Here is a 21519-nt window from a genome sequence, read left to right as displayed (position 1 = left end):
GAGGGGGGAGGGAAAGGGGGAGACTGTTATGCTACAGGGTAGAGTCTCTCACAAACACTGAAGGAAGGTTCTGAGTCATCACAACCAAGAGAGATGGGACAAGAGGAGTCAGGAGAAAAGCAGGTGAGAGACTGGGACACACATGAAAGGCCCCTACAGACCCTATCCACACAAACATATGCATGTTGCTGAGTCACACATACACCATAAATCCCATCACTTTCTCTATCTTTGGGCAGATGTTTAATTGCTATTAGAAAAACGTGTATTTGAAAGAGCTAAACTCAGTCTGCCTATTGATGGAAGAAAGGTGGAGTCACAGCACTGCCACTCTGCAAACGTGCTGCCTACATTGGGTTGCCAGAGAAAAGCAGCAGCCTGAGAGCCCTTAGCAGTTACCAACAGGTGATTCCAGTGTCAGGAGAGGCCTGACAGGAGAGGGCCTAGCCAGTCTCACCCCTCCCTCCCTTGTACTGCAGTAGAAGAAAGTGAGGCTCATCTGTTTCTGGGGGAATGAAGATGCCACACACAGCCTGTGGTTATGAATGGCTCTTATAACAACAAGCTGACATCTGTGCTTGGTTTTTAAGATGCATCATCGCATGTTTATTAAACTATTGCTCTATCATATTTATTAGGCTACGAAACAACTCCCAGCCCATACTTCCAAAAGTGGTTTATTAAAAACTAAGCCTTGAACATTAATACTCAAAAGCACCCTTGAGAATCAATAATGCTGCAGATAAAATGAAAGGGAATCAAAGCAGTAAGTCTTGGTAGGGGCTGTAGCTGCCTTTCAACATTTTCTCATATGTTCAGGCAGCTGAAGTGGGGAGGAACATGAAGGGTATGTGGAACTGGGTGCAGGACTAGCCACCCCAAACATCAGACTTCCTATCTAAAATGTGGACGTGGTAGCATGGAAGGGGGAAGTGTCCTATGCCATGTAGCTCTATGCAAAGGGCCAAAAAACAGCCAAGATTAGGCCCCGTGAGTGCTACTAGTTTCACCAACAACAAAACCTCTGTCCCTAACCAACAGTCCCATGCTGATGCCCTATGCAGGCCCAATCTGAGCATCCATCCTGGACACAAACTCTGCTCTGCTCCTGGCACCAGGCTGATCTCTGAGTTGAGTCTTGTCCCTGCCCCAAGAATAAGCCTCATATCCAACTGGCCAGTGGTCTCTTTCAGCTCCCTCCCAAATCCCCAAGCCTCTCCATGGGTATCCACCTGCACCCCACTGACGCAACAAGCACTAACACATGGCCAGTTCCACAAAGAGACAATAACAAATTAGAAGATTCAGTGAAGAACCCACAGGATGCAGAGGGGACTCCAAACCACACCCTGTGAAGAACAAAAGAGTGGAAGGATCCAGGAGTGTTTGGAGTAAAAAAATGGAACACAGGGCTCTCAAAGAGAGCACAGGTAACTCTCTGACTACAGGATTCAGTTCCTAGCTTACTGTGAGGATTTCCTCCAAGACGGTCATCGCCAGAGGAAGGGGTCCACCTCACTCAGCCCCTCCTATGGGGGAGAGCAAGGCCTGGGGTTCAACACTCACCTGCTGACTTCTTGAGCATTGTTGGCACGAGCAGCTTCCATCAGGGCTGCATCTGAAGAGAGAGGGGGCACTGGTCAGATCCCTGGCCAGGACCTACCCCTCAGGGCAGCTTAGAGGGTCCAGTAAGACAGTGAAAGTAGAAGCACTTCAGAAACATGGGCTTTAACAAGGGAAATGATGCCAAGATCCAGGCATACCTCAGAAATACTGCGTGTTCTGTTCTAGACCACTGCAATAAAACAATTATCACAATAAAGTGAGTTATAATCTTTTTTGTTGGTGGAAGATTTGGCCTTCAATTTGTAAAAAACACAACATCTGTGAAGCACAATAAAGTGAGTGCAATAAAATGAGGTATGCCTGTACTAAAAGAGAAGGCTAATCATCCCATGCGTACATGTTAACAACTTGTCTTCCACATCTTTCTATTACAGAACTAAACTCTTAACTCATCACACAGGTAATCTCAGTAAAGTGCTAGCACCAAGTGTTGCCAATGGTAAACGCTCACTGTGTGAGTTCTTTCACTCTCCATTAGCTATGAAGCTCTGAATGTTTTACATGACTATCATTATGAGTCATTCCACTACCTTGCCCCACTTTCTCCCCTAACTCATTTCTCAGCCTAGTTTTGAATCTTGATGTCACAGGTCACAAGCCCAGAAGGAGGGTCAGGATTCGGAGGAGCAAGTAGGGTTGGGGGCCCTTCTGAGAGTAGAGAGCAGTCAGGAGACCTGGCTCCAAAACACTCTGCCCCCACTCACCATGTGTTGTGGCAGCCCCTTTCCCTCTCAACCCCAGCTTCCCTGACTGTAAAGCAGAGGCAATAACCCTTGCTCTGTCAGCCTCACAGGATGCTGAGGAAATGAAATGATGATTGGAAAATCTGCAAATGCTTCAGTGCCAAACCAAGCAAAGGGAGATCCAAATCATAGGGTTCCAACTCTTAGGAATTACCTAGCAGAAAAGCTAAGCCTGGCTTCCCCGGGGCAGCCTGCTGGCACCACCTTGTGGCCACAAAGAAAAACTAACTGGAAAGAAATCTCAAAAGACAACAGAAGTAAAATTTTTTCAAAGAGTTAATACCAACTGCCTGGAGAGTCCTCTGTGCCCAGCCTGGTTTTGAGCTCCATTGTTGAACACTGGACGGACTCATGCCCAGTCCTGCTTCAGGGAGTTGTCAGTCCAGCCAAGAGACTCATCCAGTGAAACAGAAAGAGGCACTGGAGCAGGGTAGAAAGCAGGCTCTGGAGATATACAGACATGGGCTCCCACCCCAACTCTGCCACTTACTTGCTGTACCACCTCGCCAACGCAACTAACCTCCTGAGCCTCAGTTTCCTTATCTGTAAAATAGGGATAAGGTAGCCACCTTATCAAGCATATCCAAACCAGTTCTGTGGTTCAGACATTAGTGCCTCCACCTGACCTACCAACCTAGACTACAGGGTCAGGTCTTTCCTGGGTATCTCCCCCTAAGCACACACCCAACTGGGAGGGAAACAAGCCTTCCTCAGAGATAGCTAAATCCACTCTTCCCTCATTCTGGAGGAAGAAATGGCTTCTGTAAGGTCACAGAAGAAGTGAAGAATGAGCAGAGATTAGAACCCAGGCCTCCTGGCTCCTAAAGGGTATAGTTTCTACCACACTGCACTAAGGGCCTGAGTTTAAACTCCAAGTCAGGGGACAGATAGATAGCAAGTCAGAGGGGCTGGAAATGATCATGGTTTTGGTCATTAACTATTTTGGTAAACAGACTCTGGTCTCCCTGTTTGGGTTCACATACCGTGAAGTCCAATCTGGAGCCCCCAAGGACACCTCCCCTTAATACTTCTAAACATACTGGCCTCAGAACATTCCCTGAGCTCATGGCTCTCCAATGCCTACAGGATAAATTCCAAACCATTCTGCTGACATCCAGGCTCCACTCTCCATCTACTCTCACCTCATCACAAAGACCCCCTGTTCTCCAACCAGGCTGGCCACTCTGCTAGCTTCTGCACACACCATGTTAATCTGTGACTCCCATATCTTCATTCCCTGAAGCCTCTGCATGGAATACAATCCAACTCAAGACACACTTACTGAGTACCTACTAAGTTCTAACACGATGGTGGAGAATGTGAAGGTATTAAAGGAGCTGGTATCAACCTGAAAAAAAAATAAGATGCATTCCTTGCTCTCATGGAGGTCACAGGAAGATCTTTTCATCTCCTGTCTTGGCCTTCATAATGCAAGTTCAAATTCCCCACCCTCCAGGAGTCTCCAATCTTCCAGGAAAGCTTTCCTAACCCTGTTGGCCCTTTGATCCCCCAACTACACATATTCAGCCAGTCACCAGACCCACAGGCCTGACTGCCTGCACTGTCTCCTTAATTAACTTTGTGTTAAGTTAGGAGTTCCACACCTAGCCCAAAACTAGGCACACAGAAGGTATTCAAAAAATTCTAAAAGTTATAGAATCATAGCATGCCTAACCTAGAAGAGCCCTTAGAGCTCTATTTCAACATCCTCATTTTGTAGATGAAGAAACAAAGAATCAGTTGAGGAGGAGCAAGAGTCTAAAGTCACAATGGGAGTTAGAGGTAGAAGCAAAACAAGGTCCCAGTTGTCCTCCCAGTCCAAGGCTGCTGAAAAAACAAATGTCAAGGCAGTCCCCACTCTTGCTCCAAAGTCTCAGAGCTAGGGATGCATGTAGTCTATGAACACCATGCCTCAGTCTTCCCCCTTGAGGAACAACTGAGAACCTGAGTGGTTGGACTCATGTAGGCCAAAAGTCTGGCTCTCTGCCTGCTCTTCCACTACCTGCTTAACTCCATGCACCCAGGTGAGATGCCAACCCGGGTCAGCCAGCCCCCATAATTGCTTTGGGTCTCTATGGAGCCAACTTCCTAGTCTTCCTTCTTCTGCCCCACATGTCAAGATCACCTCATGCCTGAGACCAAGCACAGCAACCCCCTGGGAGTCTGATGGACAGACCCAGGCTGCTGAACTCCAAGAAAGTCAAAATAACAGCACTGTAAGAGTACAGAGAAATAATTCTTCACTGTATAAGCGGGGAAACTGAAGCCAGATAGGAGCAAGGGAGGAGCAGTGGCAAAGCTGGCACTGAAAGCAAGTCTTTTTCCCTTCTTAGGCCACCTTAGTGGTAAACTTCTTTAAACCACTTAGCAGTTGCCCTCAAAATACAAAGCAGTTTCCTGGAGACCTCTTAAAAGAGGATATGGCCCAGGCATAATATCAGAGCATTAAAGGACCATACTCTAACTTCAGATGTTTAGTCCAATGGTCCCATTGTACAAATGGACAAAGTGATGCACCAAAAAGGGAGGCTGCACTATAACGGGAAATTATGCAAGTCTGAGGTACTGAGCTCTCCAGGGCAAACCCTACCCCTTTGGCAATGTCTTGGTCCCTCCGGGACAGAGACGCTGCTGTTCTAAATCTATAAGCAACTCCCACCCTCCAAAGATATTGTCAGGGTATTCCTCCCTTCTCTCCAGCCTCTCCCTTCCTCGAACCCAGACTGTCCCGATAATCACCCTTGTTGGATGGGCTCTTGCTGTAACAGTGAACCACGAGCGCCGTGGCCAGGGCCCACATGCCCAGTCCGGCTCTGTTGGGGACCCCATTCCAGCGGTCCTGTTTGGGGAGTGTTTCTTCGGAACCAGGAAGGCGTCCCCATGTGGCGGCTGCGAGGCACGGGATCTCGGTGCATCCTCCCTGGCGCCCTCCGGTGGCTGCCCCTCTTCGGGTGAGCAGGACCAGCGACGTTCCAAGACGCCCCCCGATGGCGGTCCTCAGCCACTGCGGCTCCCCGCAGCCCCCGGTGGTCACACTCCGGTCGGAGGGACCTTGGTGGCTCCTGAGCGATGGACACCTGAGCAGCTGGAGGAGGAACCGCGGCGCCAGCGCTGTTCTCCTCAACACCAGGGACCCCAACATCGTGACAGCCGCTTGGATAACCCGCTGGAGCCGACCCCTGTGCTGGCCACGTCCAACATGGCTGCCGCGGCGCGTTCGAAGGCGCCGCGAACGGGGTGAAATTACGCACTACCTCACGGGAGTGGTAGTCCACAGCTCTAGAGCTTTCCGCAGCTGGAGGACAAGTAAACTACAATTCCCAGAAAGCTGTGGAACTTGCGTCACAATGACTGCCGATTTACAGGAGCCCGGGGCATGTTGGGAAATGGAGTTCGGGCGTGGTGGCGTGGTAAGAAGGAAAATGCTGAGGTGGGGCGTGGCGATTAAGACGGGAATCCGAGAGTATAGCTGAAACACCCAGCTCGATTTCTGAGTTGTGTAAGTTAAACAGGGGTCTTCTGCAGAGGCTTATTATGAAATGTATGCTTATTTCTTATTCTCTTTTCAGCCTGAGACAGCTTTTCAAAAAAGATGTCTAGTGTAACCGGTCCTCCTGAAATAGGAATTCCGTTAATATTCCTCCTCAGACTTCCTTTTGGTTGAAAAGCCGGTCCTTGGTCTTGCTTTCTCATTTGTGTTATTTTCAAAGGGCTTTCGCATGGGCTATCTCATCATATCCTCTTGGCATCTGCGTGTGGGAAGCTGAACAAGGATTATTATGCCCGTCTCCAGGGAAGGGAATTTAGGCTCAAAAGTTAAATGATTTGTCAATAAATCAAATAACATTCAAGTCTTCTGACTATGAGCCCATCCTCTCCACAAACACCTGCAAACGTGGGAACGTGAGCCCCATGATACAGGGGCTTTGTTTTTTCACTTGTATGTCACTAGCACCCAGAAGAATGGCTGGACAAAAATAGGTTCTCAATAAATATTTGGTCAGTGAATGGATTACTCTCACCTAATAAAGCGTGGGGGAATGAATGTGAGGTTTAGAATACAGGCAGTCTTGGATTTCAGTTTTGACTCTTGCATTGACTACATGTGTGATCTTGGACAAATTTCTATACCTCTCTTATTGTTAATTTCCTCATTATTATCAAAGATAATGCCTACCTTCAAGACAGTTGCTTGTATTAAAGGAGGTAACATGGAGACTCGTGTTAAATGAGATAATGTATAGACCACCATCATCCCTGGCTCACAGTAGGTCTTCAAGAAGTTGTGGCTATCATATTCCCTATTCTAGGGATGCATTGGATCTCCTACTCTAAACTTCTCGAGGGCAGGGATGGAGTTTCTCATTTCTTCATCCCTTTGTAAGGCACTCAGCAAATAGCTATTAAATAAATGAATTAATATTTTAAGGTTACTTAATAGTCAAAGCATTTTGACCTTCCTATTTTAAGAGATTCCCAAGATATCCTGTCTTGTTAGCCACTCTATTCACTTGTAGCAGCTTCACCCTCCCTGTATTCTTAGAATACTTTGCCTCCCAATTTAGGGTTGGTCAGAGCAGAAAGAGTGGTCTCTGAGCTCACATTACCAGGTGGGTCAAGACAGTGCATCTGAGTGTTTAGGTAAATGTCACTAGTAATAAACAGACTTCGAACCCTCTTGCTGTAGACACGTTCTAGGGCCCTTCACTTCACTTAGCACCGCATAATTTTCAAAGTATGTACCCACTGATTCTCTCATTTGATTTTCACAAACATCCATAAGGAGTGCAAGGCAGAGCTGAATCACTATCAGCATTTGGTAGGGAGTACTGAGAGGTTGAATGATCGTGTCTGCCCGAGGGAAAGAGTTGGGAAGCATGAGAAAACCCATTAGAATCAGCCAGGACTCAGAGTGGATTCTAGATCTTCAATAACCAATTCAAAAACTCCTGGGTCACATTGCTAACATTTTACTTTATTTATTTTTAAATATGTCTTTATTGATTTCAGAGAGAGGAAAGGAGAGGGGGAGAGAGAAACATCGATGAGAGAGAGTCGTTGATTGTCTGCCTCCTGCACAACCCCCAAGTCGAGCCTGCAACCTGGGCATGTGCCTTGACCAGGAATCGAACCTCAGTCTCCTGGATCATAGGTAGATGCTTAACTGCTGAGCCACGCTGGCTGGGCACATTGCTAACATTTCAAAAGGTCTTCAACTCAGAATGACTTCCTTTTAGTCTACCCAGAAAGCAGGGATTTATATCAGGTTTCTTGGCCCTGAGCCTCTAGCTCTTGGGTTGGGGGACAGAGAACTCCAGCTTCATTTAGTTTATAATGAAGTGGCATGGGAATATTGGAGTGGGGTTTAGGAGGAGGCAGAAAGTGAAGGATCCATGAATGCAGTTTCTGTGCTTACCTACCTCTGGAGTAGAGTTAGAGGCCATTCTATAGACTTCTGAAGAAAACACTTCCCTGAAAAACAAAATAAAACAACAAAACACTTTTTTGTTGTAATCCTCACCCAAGGATATTTTTCCCCTCACTGATTTTTAGAGAGAGTGGAAGGGAGAGGTGTGGGGGAGAGAGAAAGAGAAACATTGGCATGCGAGAGATACATAGATTGGTTGCCTCCTGCACATGCCCCAGCCAGGGCCGGGACTGAACCCTACATTAACCCTTGAGTTACATACTATTAGTCGTCACAATTTTGTCTGATTCAGAGCCCAAATTCTTAGCCATTATATAGTTTGCTTTTCTGAGGAAGGAAACGTGTGTGTGTTTATGTATGTGTGTGTGTGTATCTGTGTCTGTATTGTGTCTATGTGTGTATGTGTGTGTATGTTGTGTCTATGTGTGTCAAGGTATGTGTGAAAAATCTGCATTATTTTTTCTTAAATACACTGCATGCTTTCCTGTATAACAGAAGATAGTAAATATAATCTTTTCCTGATGATCAGAGTTATTGCTCTTGCAACAGATATTTTTTTGGTACCATGTTGTAAATGTAGAAATCCTGTGCTCTAATCCAAACCACGCTCGGGAAATATTTTGCTAAGTAAATCTTTTATATTACCTTCTTTCCTTGTCATCTGTGTCTTTCCCATAGAATCAAAATGTCGCATATGTCCTTTGGGCTTAGTAACAGCTACTTTTTACCCTAAGAATAAGAATTTCATTTATGATAAATCTGCCATTTTATGTCAGTGGGAAAAAGATTATTTGGTAAATGGTGTTGGGACAGGTGGGTAGCCAATTGGAAAAAAAGAAGTTGGATTTATATCTTACCCCTTCTACCAAAATAAATTCTACTAAATCGAAAGATTTAAATGTGAAAAAAGAAACCAGGAAAATGCTAGAAAAAAACATGGCCCGGCCAGGCGTGGCTCAGTGGTTGAGCATCGACCTAAGATCCAGGAAACCGCGGTTCGATTCCCGGTCAGGGCACATGCCTGGGTCTCGGGCTTAATCCCCAGTCAGGGGCATGTAGGAGGTGGCAGATCAGTGATGACTCTCATCATTGATGTTTCTTTCTCTCTCTGTCTGTTTCTCTCTCTCCCTTCCTCTCTCTGAAATCAATAAAGATATATTTAAAAAAAAATGCCCAGCCGATGTTTCTATTTCTCTCTCTTTCTGAAATCAATAAAGATATATATATATATTTAAACACAAACAAACAAAAAAACATGAAATTTTTAAAAGTAACTGGAATAGGAAAGCTTTCTAGGCCTGACACAAAACTCAGAACCCACAATAGAAAATACTGATATACTTGATTCTACAAAGAACAATTCTGATGGGAAAATACCATAAACAGTGAAAAATATTATCTGGCGAAAAATATATTTGCACCACAATAGTAAAGGGCAGTAATACAGAGAACTCCTATAAAATACGAAAAAGGCCTATAATACAGAAGATAAATGGACAAAGGCAACACCTTTGTGCAGAGTAAAGAATGGGGCTCCTAGGAGATGACTTAGAAAGAGGGGCCCCCATGTATTATGGTGGCTAGGTAAGCAGTGTGCAGCCAGATTTCAGCTTCCGCTTTAACAAGTTTCACACCCAAACTTAGCAGCACTGAGGAAAGTACTTGACCAAAGAGTTCACAAGAGAAATAGAAACCAAATTAAATTTAAACATGAAAATGTGTTCAACAACACCTATAATAACGAATGCACAAATTAAAACTGTAATGATCCAAATCTTGCACCATACACAAAAACTATCTCAAAATGGGTTATAGACCTAAATACAAAACCTAAAATTCTAGGAGAAAATCTTTGACTCTGAGTAAGGCAAATATTTCTTACACCAAAAAGGTTACCCATTTTTTAAAAAAAGATAAATTGTACTTTATTAAAATTAATAGCTTTTGCTCCTCAAAAGCCACTGTTAAGAGAATGAACAAACAAGCCACAGAAAGGGTCACTCTGAAGTGTTTCAGGTAGAAAAAAATATCAAGGAACAGAACACTTGTATATAATCATTGGTACTATTTGAAAACACATACATATTTAAATTTTAAATATTATCCTATATATACTTAGGATATCTCTAGAAGCATAATAAAAATAGTTGTCCTTGGGGTGGAGGAAGTGGGACTGAGAGATGCCGGAAAAAAGTATACAATTTTGAATTTTGTATCATGTGCATATATTGCCTATTCAATTAAATCAACCAATCTCTATTATTTCAATATCAAATTCACTTTAAATGAATTTTTGGCATCATGGGAGTCCTTTTAATCTCAGACATTTAATTACCACATTATTTTTTCTCACATAGAAACACTGACATCTTGTGGACTTTTAAGATAATGCTATTTTAAAAATTAATTTATTTTCTAAATACAGTTAACATACAATATTATATTAGTTTCAGGTGTATAACATAGTGGTGAGACATTTATATACCTCACTAAGTGATCACCCCGATAAGTCTAGTACCCATCCGACACCGTACATAGTTGTTACAATATTATTGACTATATTCCCTTTGCTATAGTACAGACCCTTTGGAAAACAGTTTGGCAGTCTTCTATAAATTTAAACATACTATAAGTCTTAGCAGTTTCACTCCTAAAAGAATGTAAAGTTACATTCCCATAAAAACAAAACAGAAAAAAAAAAAAAAAAAAGCCCTGTACATGAACGTTAATAATGCCTCTGAAACGTTACTGCAGAGGCAGGCGTGATTGACCCTAAGTATTCTGGTGAGCTGGAGTAGCTGCCACAACATGAGGACAATGGGAGCATCTGGGATCCCGAGGTTCAGGGGTGTCGCAGTGCTCCCATGCCTGGCAATAACTGGGAACGAGCGGCTGCAGCAACCAGCCCCTGGCAAGGGTAAGGCAACCGAGAGCTCAGGCCCCTGAGGGATGAAGGTCTGAGTTGTCCTACCAGGCAAGTTAGATGAGGTGAAGCCCTAGAATGGGGGGTGCATAGGGGAGAAAGATACCAAATATCATCTTAGGACTAGTGGCAACTACTGGAAATGCAGCTTGTTTCAATAATCCTTGTCTATTAAATCATTTATAGAGGTTGCACTGGCACAGAATAGATTTAATGTGGGATGCAAGGGGATCTCAGTGGTGCAAGGAGTGACTGTACCAGAGCCTATGTTGCCCAGTGTCACATCTCCTTAGGTTACCTCTGGTTTTAGACATTACTGTGGTTGAGAGTTCTTTGTGATTGCAAACTCATCTTGATAACAGCATTTTACTTCAAGCAGCAACCTGCTTACATCATCGTTTAATATTTTGGTTTCTGATATTTAATTTCAGCCCCAGTGGCAAATGGCTAATAGCTTTTCAAATGCAGAATAGGGTTCTCAAATGGAGAATAGCCAGCAGGAAGGGGCACCGTTTTACTTCAAGCCCCTATGTGTCTGCGTTGTGATTCTCCTACTGGAGTTTTTGGCAGAGGCTTCCAGAACAATCTCTTTTGCTGCAGACACTTCCCTTACAGTTGAGTCTGCTGGATCTTAAGTGCTAAGTGACAGGGCAGCTTGAACAACTGTGTCCTACTGCACATCTTTTTCTGGCTCTCGGCCCCACTCAGAACTGGCAGCCTTGGGACCATGTGATAAATGGGTTTTAGCAACATGCTCCAATGTAGTATACATTAGAATGCAAACAGACCCACCAAGTTCCAATGTAATATATGTCCAAAATTCAAACAGGCCTACCAACCTTTGTGCTTCTTTCTTCATGATGGTCAATGCAAGGTGAAGCAACCTGCTGATAGGGGCACTTATAATTTCCAAAGATTGAACACCTGAATTAATCTAAAATATAATTAGATTACTTATAAAATTGTAGAACACGTATACTTATGTAAGCAGGGATTTAAGTTTTTCCCCTTAGGCTTCTTTCTCCTAGGCCTTTGCACCCTGCGCTCCCCTTGATCCTGGACTGAAGCAATTAAGGAGGTGGAGCAGCTGTGAACAAAGGGTTAAGATATCACCTTATCCAGACATCACCAGGCTATCAAAATCAAAAGAGTGAAGATGTCACCTTATCGAAAGAATGACTTCCAGGACTGCACGTAGCTGCATTCCATTCCCAGCCTCAGTTTGCCCCATATAACCCGATCCCTCAGGCCACCCTTAAGACAGGTTTTGGATGCTCGTATGCTCCCTGTTTTCTTGGTTGGCCGGCCTCCATAAATGCCATATATGATTCAACCCTGCTTCCGTTGAATTGGATACAGTGACACACAGCCCCGAGCCCCACCAGGGTTTCCTGGTAACAACGAAATAAGCCATTCCTGGAGCCAATCTAGCCTGGAAATAGGGCAAGTGGCTTAGGTCCCCGGGCGAGGAGTGGGCAAGTCAGGCTGAGCATATCTGGGGTAAAATTAGCTGGGTCCTGTACAAACATTATATCACTTATATCTGTTCATGCCTTTTTATATCTGGATCTTGTGTGAGAAAAAATGTTTACACTTATTCCCCAAGAGGGAAAGTTTAAATCCAGTTCTTCAAGCTGATAGCCAATTCCATATTTTTACAAAGGGGCTATAAAATCATGTTGCATCCCTTCATTATAGCTTAGCCTAGGGTCATAGCTGATATTCACCATCTCCCTGTTCTACCAACCATTCCAGGATTTCCTCTCCCTCAGTCAGCACTTTGGCTGATCTGGGCTACTTGCCTCGTGGGGTTGTCCAGACCATCAGCCCACTTGCCTTGCCCTTGCCAGGCCATGGTTGCTGCAAGTATCCATTCAAAGTTATCACTGGGCAGAGAAGCACCAGGAGGTGCTCCAGTGAATCCCCTGAATTCCAGACATACTTTCTTTATTCATTATGAAATGGCAACCCTTGCTATTCATGTGAATCAGGGTCAGCTACCCTCCCGGGACTGAAACATCTTTTTTTGTCTGCTGGTCCACTGGCATGAGGATCCCAGAGTGGCCAAACCATGGTCACCGCCTCCAGTTCCCTAAGGGAAACACCCTTGCACACACATGTACACTCACACACACATGCATGTACACACAAACAGGAATTTGTCAAGGCCTACGATTGTGGGACAGGAAACATGAGTGCCACACTTGAGTCCCTGGGAGTGATGGTGATCAGGGAGTTTTATCTCTGCCATCTTGTGGTTGCCCAGACCTGTGTATTTTAGTGATTGAGGAAACAGAACCGTCCTCTTCCCCAGCATCATGACACCAACAGAACTTGAAAGATGCAGAGTAGTTATTCCTACTACAACCCCATTTAATTTGTCTTTTTGGCAGATGCAAAAGCTTAACGGATTTTGGAGAATGACTATGGATTATTAGAAAGGTAACCAGGTACTGAATTCAATTACAGCAGCAACCTGGATGTGGCAACTTTATTGGAGCAAGTCAATACAGCCCCTGGCATCTGGGAAATGTTTTCTTTTCAGCCCCAAAGCAATCTGCCTTTGTGTGGCATGACAGCTGTATTACTTCACTATTTTTCCTCAGGGCTATGTCTGCCTCCTGCTCTCTGGTATAATATAGCCAGAGGGGGACTTGATCATTTTGATAGCCCACAGAACATCATGTTGGACCATCACGTTGATGACATTATGCTAACTGGACCCACTGAGCAGGAAGCAGCAAGCACCCAAGATTTCCTCGGTAAAAAACACATGCATTCCAGAGGACGGGAGATAAACCCTGTGAACATTCAGGAACCTGATGCATAGATGAAGTTTCCAGGACCCTAATTGCCTAGGGCATGTTGAAATAGAGCTTTGAAAATGAGAGGCAGTGTTACAGGGAAACCCCGGTGGGGCTTGGGGCTGCCTGTCACTGTATCCAATTCAACGGAGGCAGGGTTGAATCATATAAGGCGTTTATTGAGAAGACCGGCCAACCAAGAAGACGGAGCACATGAGCATCCAAGACCTGTCTTAAGAAGTGGCCTGAGGGATCGGGTTATATGGGGCAAACTGAGGCTGGGAATGGAATGCAGCTATGTGCAGTCCTGGAAGTCATTCCTTTGATTTTGGTTGCCTGGTGATGTCTGCATAAGGTGATATCTTAACCCTCTGTTCACAGCTGCTCCACCTCCTTAATTGCTTCAGTCCAGGATCAAGGGGAGCGCAGGGTGCAAAGGCCTATGAGAAAGAAGCCTGAGGGGGAGAAACTTAAATCCCTGCTTACATAAGTATATGTGTTCTACAATTTTATAAGTAATCTAATTATATTTCAGATTAATTCAGGTGCTCAATCTTTGGAAATTATAAGTGCCTCTATCAATTCCAGTGGTGATAGCCCTGGCCACCATTATCTCCCAGCTATGATCACCTTCACCTCCCCTTGGCAATAAGGACCAGGCTTCAGCACAGCTTCTATCATATCTACTGCAGTAGGAGCCAGAGCAGCTCTAGCACCAGGTCTGACCTGACTGGAACCAGGGGGCTCTGCCTTCCCCAGTGACTTCCCAGAGCGGTCAATTATACAACTGCAGATCATAAGGAATTACTGTCCAATGGAGAAGATTTTGGCTAATGAGAGAACAAGGGAAGGCACCCACAGAAAAGTGGCTTTCTTCTTCTCCCCCTAATGGATTGCTTTTAGATGCGCTGGTTCCACATGGCTTCTCTGGAAGTGTCCTCTGAGCAACCCCATTGAATATTCTTTTTTTTAAATTTTAAAGATGTTTTTATTGGTTTCAGAGAGAGGAAGAGAGAGAGAGAAACATCAATGATGAGAGAGTCATTGTCGGCTGTCTTCTGCACTCCCCCTGCTGGGGATCGAGTCCTACACCCAGGCATGTGCCCTGACTGGGAATCGAACCGAGACCTCTGGGTTCATAGCTAACGCTCAACCACTGAGCCATGCTGGCCGGGGCCATTGAATATTCTTGTGAAGATGGTGCCAGCTCAGTAAAGCACCACCTTGCAGGTGTTCTCCTGACTTCCCTGCCTGACTACCCCTTTTCCCTCACTCTTGCTTTCTTCCCAATAAAGCATCAGCACATAGGCTTTGCCCCAGGCTGGCTCTGTGTTCTAGGAAATCTAGGTTAGAAAAGAGGTGTGGTCAGAGAATAGAATATTTGAAATAGAAATTGTGGTGGGATTGAAGTTATTGTAATGACAAGGTCTCAACTACAACCATGGAAGGGCATGGCTTAGGTAGAATGGACAACGAGTTCATGGGGAAGAAAATATCAAGGAACTTAGAGCCCAGAACACTGGATAATCATCAATGTGGGTGAGGAAGTCCCAGGAATGATGTTGGAGTGTTGGAGAGAGTGATCCAGGAGCTAAAATATTCAAAGCATGCGGGAGGCGGTAGAAATGCTACCCCCAAGTTACCAGAGGGATTGTGGATAGCACAGTCTTTTCATGTTATAGAAGCGAGGGCACTCAGAATAAGCAATAAGGAACATGGAGAACATGGAACTCCCCTCCAAGCCCAGTGACACAAGGGCTGTAGGCGAGCAAGCAAAGAAAGCAGTGTCTTCAGACGAGAATTCCATCGCAAAGCAAGAAGATGAAGAGAACATTCGTGAAAAAGGGGGAGGGTACAGAATATTCTAGATGAGTGACCTTGAGCTCAGGACATAGTGGAAAGGTTTCAGGAGATGAGAAGTTATAGCAGATGGGGTCAGAAAAGGTGAGGTGTGGCTGAATGGGGATTAGACCTGGGGAATGAGGGTGACTTGGGTGACTGCTACGTGCACAGGGCTGTAGGGCCCAATGAGACTCATCCTGACAGGCCCGAGGCAGAGAGTCACGAAGCAGCGGCAAGTGTTCGGGAGAGGATGGGTGTGAGCTCTTGCCCAGAGCGTGCACATCGGGAAGGAGCCTGGAGCACTGCTCGGAAAGCACGGAGGCCTCCCTCATGACTCCCATGGACAGGAGGCCTTTAGGAGAGCAGAAGTGTCCTCCTACTCCAGCTGAGCGGGCACGCTAGCTGCCTGCTGGGCACAGTGACATGAACACTGGATGTTCTCTTCCAGTGACATCTTGCAACTGCTGATGTCTGACTGGCCTGCCTGTTTTTGCACTGCCCTGGTTCTGCTTCCCGGCAGGGGACTGTTCTCTCTGCTTGCATTCGGCGTACGTCTACCTATTGCTAAGACACCAGTAAACCTAGGCAAACCTTCATATCCTTGTCTTTTCATCCCTGTGCCTATTTTACATAACTCTTTGATTCCTTATCTTCTTTTGAAAGGAGTCTATTTTTAATTACCAGGCACGTCTCTCAGAACCTACTGTTCTCTTTTTCTGTTACTCTGACTTTCATTTACCTTAATTGACTTTGTACGTTTTCTGAGCTTGTTCAGCCTGACAGCTAGCCCAGCCCGGTTCCCACTTTTCTCAAGCAGTGTACAAGCGCCTCTCCGCCTCTTCACTCTTCAGAAGGACTTGGTGACCTGTACACCGTAACCCGAGTTTATAACATTGTGCATTTTGTTTCTATTAATTAACCTCGATACCTTCCCTTCTTGTAATATAGATGTTCTCTCTGCTCAGTAGCGCCCACCTACTACTTTTCCACTTCTTTACTTACATTTTTCCATTTCCATAATGCATCTGCCTCATCTTCTATCTAACAAATTACCCTACAAATTACCCTTACTTTCTACAAATATTTCCCACCTTCCACAAGTCACCTTCTACCTCTTATAAACATTTCCCATGTTTTACCTGTGTCTTTCTAGAATTTCCTTTTTCCCCAAGCCTATTCTGATAGCTTACATTTTGGGGTTTTGCCAAAATATCACTGCTCGACTCACAAAGTTTGGGCTGATCATTATATAAAACTTTAAATCAGTAATAATGCAAAGCAGTGTGTATCTTTTTCTTTTCTTTTTTGCTGCTTCTAAGTTTTTATTAACATGACTTTTTAAAAACAAGCATCCACACCAGTGTGGGGGTTGAGGGTGGGAGAAGAGGGGAGGGTTGTGCAGAGGAGAAGAAGTCTGCTCTATTGGTAATAAAGCTCCAGGTTCAGCCCCTCATGGATTTCATAGTTCCCAGAGAAATGTGGTCCTTAAAAATCATGTACCACTTCTTTAGTTCAATCTTGTTCCAAAGGGTAGTAGTTTGTGCTGTGATTCCCAGTCAGGGCAGGTATGGGAGGCAGCCGATCAATGTTTCTCTCTCACATCGATCTCTCTCTCTCTCTCTCTCTCTCTCTCTCTAAAATCAGTAAAAACATATCTTCGGGTGAGGATTAAAAATAATAATAAAATAAAATGTCACTGTACAGGATGTTTATAGAGCATTATATACAGACGATACAGACGCTCCCAGTGCCCTGCCTGTACCTTCCTCAGACAACCGCCTCCGGACCTGAGGGCTGTTCCAGAACCACGGAAAGCTGTCTCACTCACCCAAACTCAGCAAGCTGGAAGTGCTGGAGGAGGAACATTTCCCGAATCAGCCCTCTGCCAATGACTGATGAGACCTGGTGTAAATGGCTCTAGCTCCCCCATCTCTCTGGTGAGATGAGTCTGAGGCATGCTTTGCACCCTTTCCCAGTTGGTCTCTGTGGCAGTTGACTTAGCAGCTTTCCCTTTTCTGGCGGCCTGCCCTTCCCTGTGTCACTTCCCTAACTCCCCTGCAGGTGGCGCCAGCATCTCTCAAATAAACTACCTGCACTGGAATCTTGCAGCCAGCCAGCTTTTGAGGGAACCCACACTAAGACACTTTGCCTGGCTGGTGCAGAGACTGGCCTGGGATTGAGGGAGAAGTGGATACATGGATGGAGTGGAGGACAATTTGCTTAGAGACCAGCCTGAGAGTTTAGACTCGACCTCGGAGACCATTCATATGCTGAGTGATATTCTTACAATTTACTATTTTCACATTTGATGTATTAATTCCTAGGTTTCTACAAATATTTTATTTTTTATATATTTTTTATTGATTTCAGAGAGAGGAAGGGAGAGGGAGAGAGAGACAGAAACATCAATGGTGAGAGTCATTGACCGGCTGCCTCCCATACGCCCCCTACTGGGGATGGAGCCCACAACCCGGGCATGTGCCCTGACTGGGAATCCATCTGTGACCTCCCAGTTCATAGGTCAATGCTGGAACACTGAGCCACACCAGCCGGGCCAAATATTGCAGTTTTCATTGAGTTCTGGCTAATAAAATCCTGCTGAAGTCAGAGGTTGCAGCCTTCTTATCTATTAGTTGCCTGTAAAAAGAAACTGCAGAGAGAGAAGTGTTATTAAGGTGTAAGACAGAGATGAAACTCAGAGCAATGAAACCCTTCTCAAGACCTTGTTAGAGAAAGATGAAGGCTGAGAATAGTAGTCACAAGACTATAGCTCTCACAACAGGATTTTTGTTTGTAGCCATCCTGTTCAATATTTTATTGTTTTGTAAAGTTACCTGAAAAGTCTCTTTTAAAACATTGGGTCTTCAAATTTTTAATGTTATTTCCTGTGATAGGAAACCTCGACTCTCAAAGCATTGCATACTAATTGGTTGTCATGGGAAACTGCATAACTATGACTGGTGTCTGTAACTCCTAAAGTATACAAATAGCCTAAATCCCTTTGTTGTGCAGAGGAGTCTCAAAATTCCATATCTGACTCTTCTCATTTAGGCCCAGAGTAAAATTAATAAAGTCAGTGACTCTTTGTCCTAAGACAACACATTTGGGAGAATTAAATTAGAACTTTGATAAACCTATCGTCTTTCCTTTGCCTTACAGGCTTAGAAACCTGGATCAATCTTTTATAGAGGTATTTCCCTCTGCTACAAAAGTTCAGACACCTAGAATCATTTTTATGTGTGGATTCTTATTAATCAATTTCACAGAGACTTCTGTATTTTAAAAAAAGAATACCTAACTAGGTTTGTTAATTCAACTGGAACTCTTTCTGCAGAGGGGATTGATTGGATACTTATATTCTCTGTTCAGAGCACTTTTGCCCCATAGGCAGGTTACCTAAGGAATCAAATTATAATCAGAAGTTTGTCTGGCATGCATAACATCAAAACAAATGGAATTTGATCATTTGAGAGGTTAATGGCTTCACACTAAGTTAGGACGACACTCTTATCCTGCTCCCAGGACCAGAACATTTGATGAATTTTTTGGTCCAGAGTCCTCTCTCCCATGGATGATATTTAGGTGGACCTTGATAGTGTGTGTCTCTATGATTTCTTTTTTCTTTATGCATGTCTAACCAATAAATCTCCCTGTAATGGACACTGTCTTTCTATAGTTATTTTTAATACATTTAAGTAGTCCAGAAAGGCATAGATTCTTAGCTATAGGTTTATGAGTACGATAATAGAGATTCTTGGGCACCTGAAAATTGAATGCATATTTTGTGTCCATAGAAATTTCCTCCAGAGAGGACTCATAGCTTTTATAATCCTCCCGACAGCTCCCTTCGTCTCTCATGGAACAAGAAGACCCCTGGAGTAGAGTCATGACTAGGGTCTGTTAGAGATTATGGCTCCTAGATAGGAAGAGTTTTTTTTAAATCATAAAGCTAAATAAAAGCCATACAATTTCATTCTTCATAAGGAAGTTAGTGTAGATTCATGATACATGTTTCATACATGAGCTCTGTGGCAAGAATGCATGAAATTTCATTCTGAGCAAGAAGCCCATTCTGTGAGCTCAGAGTGTAGACATGGCTGGCAACATGCTTGATGATTGATATGTGGGCTGTACTGAAGAAATGGAGGAAAAGTCAACCCAGCTGTTAAAAAAAGTACTGGAAGCAAATAAAAAATTTAAAACTGAATGTGAAGGGGCAGAGGGAAAGTGGAAGGGAAAAAAACAAACAGAATAAGCAATTCAGTGATTCCCACGGAACAGCCCTCGTGGCCTGTACTGGGCACACTGCAGCAGAATTGATTGGAGCTGGGAGAATTCCATCAAAATTCACCTAACTTTCAGTTCAAAGCCTTCCGTTATTTGAAAAGAGCTCTTCAGCTTCTCAATGCAGGGAAGTGCCACACAGTTCATAGAGGCTCTCACACCAGGTGCCTGGCTATTCATTACAGCGGGCAATTTGCCTTATGTCTTTTTCTCAACAAATAGCTACTCATCCACCTTAATTTAGCAGAGAGGATCCATTTTTTGACATCAGAATCTTCTCAAGAATTTCTATTAAAGAATATGCTTTTCATCCACATAAAGATGAAGTGTGAATTCCAGGCTATAAGTTTTGGAATGTCAACAGTTTGTCAAAAGATAAAAAATTAATCTTTAATATTATTTTATATGACAGTGTTATGCAAAGAGCCGAGGTCTGAGAAAACCTCAGCGTACGGCTTGCCGATTCCAAAGAAATAACCGAAGACTGGCTGTGAAAGATGTGGGTTTATTAGGACTTACGCACATGCTCACTGGTGGTGGCCGGGTGGTAAAGTTTTCCTTGCCTCTCAGGCTTTCTCAAGATGAGGTTATGTAGAGTACAGAAAACAAGGCATGCGGGGAGTTGGGGTGGGGGTTTGGGGTGGACATGCTGGAGCACAAGCTGTGTGAGATGAAACGCTCTTTCTCTGCAGTTGTTGACAGTCTGGGCTCAATCTGGAAGCAATTTCTGTTTGGCCCTTTCTTGACCCCTGAGGAGCTGGCCAGGCTCCCAAGTTCTCACAGTCCACTTACCGATGGCCTAAATCATAGTCCCATAGGGTGGGGCGGGGAGGCGGAGCTTGGGAAGGGGCCCACATTCTCACTACCATACAGACAGTATTTTCAACTACTTCTCCAGAGGTTCAGGTGAGTCTGGGACTGTGTTTCAGGTGGGAGTGGGGGGGCCATCATGTAATAGAAGGGGGAGTGCTCTGGTACCAGAAGCCACCGGGCAGAGAACAACAGGGCCTTCAACCAACTGCTGAAGAGTATTAGGTTCCTAAAAAGGCAGGGCTGACGTCCTGGAGTAGACAGCAGCTCAGGCAGTGTCTAGTCCAGCCAAGCTCTCAGCCTCGCTGCTGTGCAGAAAGGTCAGAAAGATCTGCTGGATAACAAGGAACATGAGTTATGGAAAAATACCAGAATGTGTGGCAATGGAAAGAGTCAGGGGAGTCAGAAGACCTGTTCAGACAGAATGGTGTGACTACTGCACTAAAATAAGGGCAAATATCCAGGTGTCTGACCTGAGGTGGTGGCCATGTGATTGAAGGAGATTGGGAACTAGTGTTCTAGGAGGAAGAACCTGAAAGCTGGACGGAAGGGGAGTGTGATCAGAAAACAAGAGGGTGGACCTCAAGATTTCAAAGGTGGAGTCATTTAAAATTTTGTTTAGAGTCTAAGGTATTTCCGTGAAAGTGTGCTCTGAAATGTCTCTAAAAATAGAAGCATTCCAAAGACAGAAAATGGAAATTCAAGAGTTTTCAGTTTCAGTATTGTTTTCAATTCTAGGGGAATTTTAATTTTCCAAGGAGTTTAAAAAAATTTTTTTAAAAATTCACATCAGGCCTTAATGGGAACAGGTAAATAAGCCAGCAGAAGAGAGACGTTACCCAACATTGGAATGTAAGGATTACCACCCAATACTGGTAAAGAAGCTAGATTTCATCAAGAGTCAGAAAAAACAAACAACATGTGAGTAGGACAAATATCTCACAACAACTTTGGTCAGAGAAAGAATTTGTTGCAAACAATAGGATTTCAGTGAGGCCAGAGCCAGAGATACATTCAGGGTGGAGGGAGACAAGCAGAGGGACCTCTATGATGGCCAGA

General features: G+C 44.4%; 1 protein-coding gene across 1 annotated transcript in view; it reads right to left on the bottom strand.

The window, feature by feature from the left end:
* Positions 1-5511, bottom strand: part of CLPB (ClpB family mitochondrial disaggregase) — a 135450-nt gene extending 129939 nt beyond the window's left edge. The window contains exons 1-2 of the mRNA XM_016208489.2: positions 5109-5511; positions 1567-1618 (exon numbers count right to left, since the gene is read on the bottom strand). Of these exons, the coding sequence (XP_016063975.2) occupies positions 1567-1618; positions 5109-5511 (455 nt within the window). The remainder of the gene's footprint in view (positions 1-1566; positions 1619-5108) is intronic.
* Positions 5512-21519: the final 16008 nt, after the last annotated feature.

The sequence above is a fragment of the Miniopterus natalensis genome, chromosome 11, assembly GCF_054644295.1.
Source record: "Miniopterus natalensis isolate mMinNat1 chromosome 11, mMinNat1.hap1, whole genome shotgun sequence".
NCBI classification, from domain to species: Eukaryota; Metazoa; Chordata; class Mammalia; order Chiroptera; family Miniopteridae; genus Miniopterus; species Miniopterus natalensis.
Note: the sequence above shows the minus strand (reverse complement) of the source record. Positions and strands in the feature narration are given on the sequence as shown.